This window comes from Triticum dicoccoides, chromosome 2A (assembly GCF_002162155.2).
Source record: "Triticum dicoccoides isolate Atlit2015 ecotype Zavitan chromosome 2A, WEW_v2.0, whole genome shotgun sequence".
NCBI classification, from domain to species: Eukaryota; Viridiplantae; Streptophyta; class Magnoliopsida; order Poales; family Poaceae; genus Triticum; species Triticum dicoccoides.
This window is the reverse complement of record NC_041382.1, coordinates 719,949,566-719,956,369: the sequence shown is the minus strand read 5'-3', so window position 1 is coordinate 719,956,369 and position 6,804 is coordinate 719,949,566. Positions and strand designations below refer to the sequence as shown.

The 6,804-nt window shown below is 44.8% G+C and overlaps 1 protein-coding gene across 1 annotated transcript in view; it reads left to right on the top strand.

The window, feature by feature from the left end:
• The first annotated feature begins 4,979 nt into the window (after window positions 1–4,979).
• The window catches only part of LOC119352061 (GDSL esterase/lipase EXL3-like), a 3,843-nt gene continuing 2,018 nt past the window's right edge, over window positions 4,980–6,804 (top strand). Inside the window, exon 1 of the mRNA XM_037618803.1 lies at window positions 4,980–5,267. Coding sequence (XP_037474700.1) covers window positions 5,000–5,267 — 268 coding nt within the window. The 5' untranslated portion in view covers window positions 4,980–4,999. The remainder of the gene's footprint in view (window positions 5,268–6,804) is intronic.

The following is a 6,804-nucleotide window of genomic DNA, read 5'->3' as shown; positions in this document are numbered from 1 at the left end:
AAACCTGATAGCTTATGTACCTCAGTCCTGATAACTTTAACGACCCGGGAGGGGGGGTTGTTGAAATATCCTCTGGTCACTTTTTTGTGAATATCATGGCAACTCAAACATCATAAACCCGATAACTTTGGCGCGGGGGCGGGGGGTGGGGGGAGGGGGTTGATGAAATATCCTCCGATAACTTTGGTGCGTATAGTATGGTAACTCGCACATAGGAGACCTGATAACTTATGCACCCCGGTCATGGTAACTTTTCGTGACAAGGGGTGATGAAATATACCCTCGGTAACTTTTATGTGAATAGCACGGCAACTCACACATCGCAGACCTGATTAATTATGTACCCCGGTCTTGGTTGGTGACCGGGTGGGGGAGGGCGCCTGTTGAAATATATCCCCAGTTATTTTTTGTGTGAATAGCATGATAACTCACACATCGCAGACCTGATAACTTATATTCCCCACTTCTGGTAACTTTGGCGACGATGATGAGGGGTGGGGGAGGGATGTTGGAAAAAAGTAGTTGAATACCCCCTCCCCCGGTAATTCCTGTATAGTTATCATGGTAATATAAGCACCGTAGACCTGATAACTTAGGTACAAACATGACGGTAACTTTAGACCCGAATAAAAAGTTGTTGAAACATACCCCGGTTACTTCTATGCAAATAGCATGGTAATATATGCATCGCGGACCTGATGACTTAGGTACAAATACCACAATAACGTTGACCCGGGGGAAAGGATTCGTTGAAAACACACACCCCCGGTCACTTCTGCATAAATAACATGTTAACATACATATAACATAAATGATAACTTACGGTAACTTTTGTTGAAAAAAGTGATCAAAACATACCAACATGAGATCTAGTTTCGAAGTTGTCGTCACGATGGATTTTTTATGTGAAAACGATTTTTCAGTCAGAAACAGTAGTTTGAGCTATAAAACATTTTGTAGTTTCGAAATAGTGAGAATCTACAATGACATCAGCTTTCCTGTGCTATCGTGCATTTGCATGTGGAGAGAATATTGGAGGAGCCATTTTTATACACCGGTAATTACTATATAAACAGGATGGTAACTGACGTACTAGAGATGTGATAACTTATTTAGCCTGGGTCTGGTAACTTTTGACCCGAATTTTTTTTCGACGAAACATAACAACATGGGATCTAGTTTTGAAGGTCTCGTCGTGACGAATCTTTTATGTGAAGATGGTTTTTCAATCGAGGCGATGGTTTGAGCTACAAAACATTCTGATTTTCGAAATAAAAGGAAATCTAGAATGACATCATCAATTTTGTCTTTTTCTGCATGCATGCATATATGTGGTAAAAGGGAGGTGAAGTTTACGTGAAAGAACTAGGCTGCATACACTCGATGCATACTCAATACTTGATCCTCCGCACCTATCGCTAAATTCCCGCCGTCCAGAAGTTAGTCACGTCCTTCGTTGTTAGTTAGGTGAGGAGATTCAAACCTAGGTGGCTTGAGTGGAAACAGAACGCACTCACCATTGCGCTAGGAGGCTCTACCCGCCACCAGCTTTGGGCCTGGAAAGATAGGCAAGATCATAAGACAAGACCAGTGAGAGCAGTTGGAAATATTATTTTCAAGCTGATCCAACAACGAAACTATTGATGCACATGGAGTTGTATTAATAGAGTACCTCGCAGTTGCATGTCGTGATCAACCTAAGTTGGATGCCTTTATATATAGCTGAATCTGTGGGACCCAGCACCTCTGTGGTCAGATCACTGCAAATTACAGTACGTTTGCTCCATGGCATATGCCTAATGATGAACACTCCTTTAGTTAATCTCGACCTATATATACGCATACGCGCACCGCAAAGCTAATCGTAAACAGGAGTCCTTGATTAATTAGCCCCTTGTGTGCGTACGAGGCCATCCTATCGGTTTAATTAATGCGCTAGCTAGCTATAGTGTGGTGTGACAGTGACAGTGACACTGTCATCTCCCTCGCTGTCGGATCTGAGAACAGGAGCGCTTTCCCTTCAGCGACACGGCCGCTCAGGCTCAAAAGGCATCTTAATTCGCATGCACGTGTGTTTCTTCCAAGCTGCTGGAGCTGGTCGAACTAGCTACGTAGAGGCCACGATCACTGCTCTAAATTTTGTTTTTCGTGGGCATAACCTTGGTTAACTTCAGTGAAACTAGAATTGCATGTCGAAGCAAGCACACTTGTTGGATTTTACAGCTTCTTCTTTCAGCTATAAACGGTACAGTATTATGAACATTTGCAGGGATTTGAAGGTGTTGATTGAAGGACGCAATTTAAAAAACGGCACGCGGTATCACTATCAGTCGACAAGGTGTTGATACGGTCGTCGCGATAATTTATGAGGCAAAGGATCACGCAAGAAATGGTCGTTAGTTAATGCCCACAAAAGTAGTTGCTGAGATGTGGCCTTGAGTTCGCGTACGATATCATTTTCCAATTCGTCCGGTCCTGACGAGTGATCTGTGGCTACATTTCGGTGCTTGCGAACTTTCTTGTGCAGTTTGATATAAGTATTTTCCAGCAAAGTGCAAGCACATGCATGCATGCGCGCGGCAGCCAGCGGTTGAACGTCGTATCGTACGAACGCCTCTATCTATGACTCTCGGCTGGAGCTAGCGCGCGTGGTAGTCTTCGCGAAAGCATGGGCTAGCTCTTCAACAACGTACACGGTTCCTATGAAAGAAACCCCGCTCGCAACACCCGCATCTGCTTCTATCATCAAACGTGCATCAACTTCACTGAAACTGATACCCATGCATGTGCTGGCCGTTAGGACAACTCCAACGAGGTTCATAAAAACAACCGTGGACATCAATAGGTGCGGAGACGATCTAACCGGAGTCGTCAATTGTCCGCTCCTAGTATACCCGGACTACTCAAACAATCAAAGTAAATATCACAATTCTTAAGCAATGGAAAGATAAATACTTTAATGCAAAAACCGTTCAAATAAAAATATTACAGTCCAAACATAAAATTTTGAAATAAAATAGTTTAAGTTTGAATTCATCTTAGTCGGATATGAAACACCCAAACAAAATCATTCTGTAGCTGCTCATTAGTTCCTCGATGTCACCAGACTCTGCAGTGGAAGCTGGATAGGATCACTCATGTTTTGAAAATCCAGACCATTGCAAACTCCATCACCCCCGCCCTCCACGATCATGTTGTACATTATCACACACAAGCTGTCATCATCTCCCACAATGTCTCTTGATCCCATAATTTAGTAGGTCCGTGAACAATTGCAAAGCGGCCTTGGAGCGCTTCAAATGCCCTCTCGCCATCCTTTATGGCAGATTCTTGTTTTGGGGAAAAGTGACATCTTCTGTTAGCCCTTGGTTCAGAGACGGTCTTGATAAAAGTCACCCACGGAGGATAGATACCATCACAAAGATAGTACCTCATGGTATACTCATAACCATTGATGGTATAATTGCACTCAGGAGCTTCACCCGCACACAACCTTGCACGAGACCATTGCAGCACGTTTGTCATTTGTGATACCTAGGTGTGTCAATGAAAGAATGTCGAATCCATAGGTCATGTGATGCAACTGGTTCAATAATGATGGTGGACTTTTTGCAATGGCCATGGTATTGGCCTTGTCGAGCATATGGGCAACTCTTCCATTTTCAATGCATGCAATCCAGGGATCCGATCATACCCGGAAGCCCTCTTCCTTCTCCAATTGCCATGAGCTTTGTTGTGTCTGTGGGAGTTGGTTCTCTCAAGTACTTTGGTCCAAGCACCTTCGTTAATGTAGTAACAAATCTGGCAATGGCCTCGAGGCATGTGCTTTTAGACATCCAGAGGTACTCGTCCCACGAATATGCGACCATGCCATAGGTAAGCATTCTCATTGTAGCGGTGCACTTCTGGTAACAAGAGAACCCAATGGTTCCAATGGCATCCTTCTTCAAGGTGAAGTAATCATCATAAGCCCAGACACCATAGTAGAGGTGATCAAGCACTTGCCGCCTCATCCGAAAATAACGGCAAAAACAGGGCTCGAATAGTGCATCGGGGGCAAACTAATCATTGCCCAACATCAGATGCCTTCATGCCTGATACCGGTTCAACACTCGATGTCCATTTGTTGAACCCTTGTAGTTGAGAACATGCTCCTCCGCACACACCTTCTTTGCAAGACTCGGCCTCATCATCGCCGTTTCATCCTCGTATTCCTCCTCGTCATCCGACGAAGAAGACTCCATGACTCACTATAAAAGTACTCCTCGCCGGAATCCATTGTGTTTGCTTCGAAGTAAACAACGAGAATGCCAAAAAAAATGGCAATGACATTTGATCGAACACTTGCTGAGCATGGTGTCTGCCATGAACGACATCAGCGATTAGCGAAGGATACAAGAGTTGTAGCCGTATCCACGAAACAATGGCATAGTCGAAGGCTGGAAGGCGACTGGTTGGAGCAGCAGAGGTCGGCAAGACCTGGGCGGCAGCCGTGGTGGTACAATGGTGACATCGGTCACCGACGGAGCGAATACGGAGCATAGGGGAGAGGGGCGGAATGGGGGGAGGGGGGGAGTGATCCGGATGGAGTATTTTGGATGGGCCGGTCATGTCGGAGTTTGGCATGGTGGAGGTCTAGATGCCCTCATACCTCCGCTACTTTTGGTTTCGGGTTGTAGGACTTTGAACATCCGAACCGATCCAAACAAATTTGGTGACTAATGTTGGATGGCAAAAAATGTTCAGATAGTTCGGTCAGGGCATTTTTGGCGATTTGGTGAATAGCGTTGGAGTTGCCCTTATGACAGCATACAATGATATATACTCTATAATATCATGGAACGTGCATGACAGTTAATGAGATGGAACTGGCATCAATTGCACCTTCACTATGGCTCCATACAGAACCTCTAGTACTAGCACTCCTATATAAGTAGATGTAGCTAACTAGGAAGCTGCAGCTACAAGCAAACCGCGTAGGCACTGAGACAACCGAAACATGCTGGCGATGAGGAGGAGCTGCAGGACGGCCCTCGTCGCAGCGGTGGTGGTGGTGGCCCTGGCGATGGCGCCGCCGGGTGTGTGCGAGAAGAAGGGGCCGCTGGTGACGGCGGTGATCGTGTTCGGCGACTCCATCATGGACCCCGGCAACAACAACGGCCTCCACACGGTGGTGAAGGCGAACCACGCGCCCTACGGCAAGGACTTCGCCAACCACGAGCCCACCGGCCGCTTCTCCAACGGGCTCATACCCACCGACTTCATGGGTAAGTATCTATACGCACGTACTAGCGTATGTGTCATCCTTTTCTGTATGTGTATACCTTCCATGTACGCATGCTCACCGTATATACTACATGCACTACTCTAAATTAACTCCACTGACAGAGCTCGCGAGAGGATAATCCAGCCAGTGTGTGTACTGTATACGGTATACCCCCTCCATGTGAGGAAGGTCTTAATTCCTCCATGTGCCATGCCATCTCGAGGCATACATGGAAAATGGAATTGCTTAATGCAGTAGTGTATGAATACCTTGGTGTCTTACCCATACCTGTGGGACTTACTGCTGCCATTTGAAAATTGTTACTATAGCATCTTCTCCTGATTAATGAATTGCCTACTCTTCTGCCGACACTGAAAAAAGGTGCTTGAAACATGTGTGGTTGCAAATCGGTTAACTCCGTGCGTGTCGGTGCATGTTACTACTATAATTGTATAGCGAACACGCACGTACATGCATGTACAGTTCCAGTTAATTGCTGAAAAAGTTGCTCCGACGTTGCTGAAAACTGAGTGCACGTGTGCAACCAACCTCCCAGGGAGTAATGACAAACATTTGTACATCAACAAGCTTGTACACCATACTTTTTCAAGTGAGATGACCTTTAAACACTGTAGTACGTTCTACGTTGTACGTCAAGCCTGTTTAATTTCTCTCACTCAATCGTTCATACAACGGTTGTAGTATTGTTCTACATCCAGCCAAACTTCGCTGCAGTATTGTCTATACAGATTGTTGAAGTGTATATATCCACCCCTAGGAAGTTACAGTTCACAAGAAAGATGTGGTTAAACCTAGCTAAACCAATCATACCCATTACAGGTGAGGGGTGTTCGGCAATCATCTCTCTAACCAAATAGAAATCAATCTCATTGTGTTTGGTTCGAGCATGAAAAACTGGGTTAGCTAATAGGCATATATGTATCTCCTGAGTTGTCACACCATAAACATGTCGCTATTGCTGATGATGCTTGGAGTTTCTTTCTTTTTTGCTGGAAATACTTCCGTTATATTCATTAACTGTCAAGGCAAGGCAGTATAAAGAACACAAGAAGTAAAAGAAACCACATCTTGGTCCGTAGACCACCAAACGACGACTACAAACACTATAGCGAGCTGAAGGCACGTCACCATCATCGCCCTTCCCTCTTGGAATGTCTTAAGCAAAGACTTTACCCAAATTATGTTGGCAAACACATTTGCTAATGTTTTGTGTTCAACTTTTGTGCTGGACCTTGACATGGTGGCTTGCTTCCTTCCACTCAACCCAATGAGATTCGACCCAAGAATATTTCAAAACTACATGTTGATCTTCTGTCATGGAAACAGCATGTTTGTCTATAGCAAAGAAACTACTAACCATGGAAGAAGAAGCCTTTTACAAAGTTAGTTCAGGGTCAACTGTTCCCTAGCACATCTAAAAAAAAGTAATTGTCCGATGGCTATCAAAAGGAGCGTGCAAGTACCACACGGCTTTAATGATAGAAAACCATTTTTTTCATTTCTAGTCAGAAGACCCC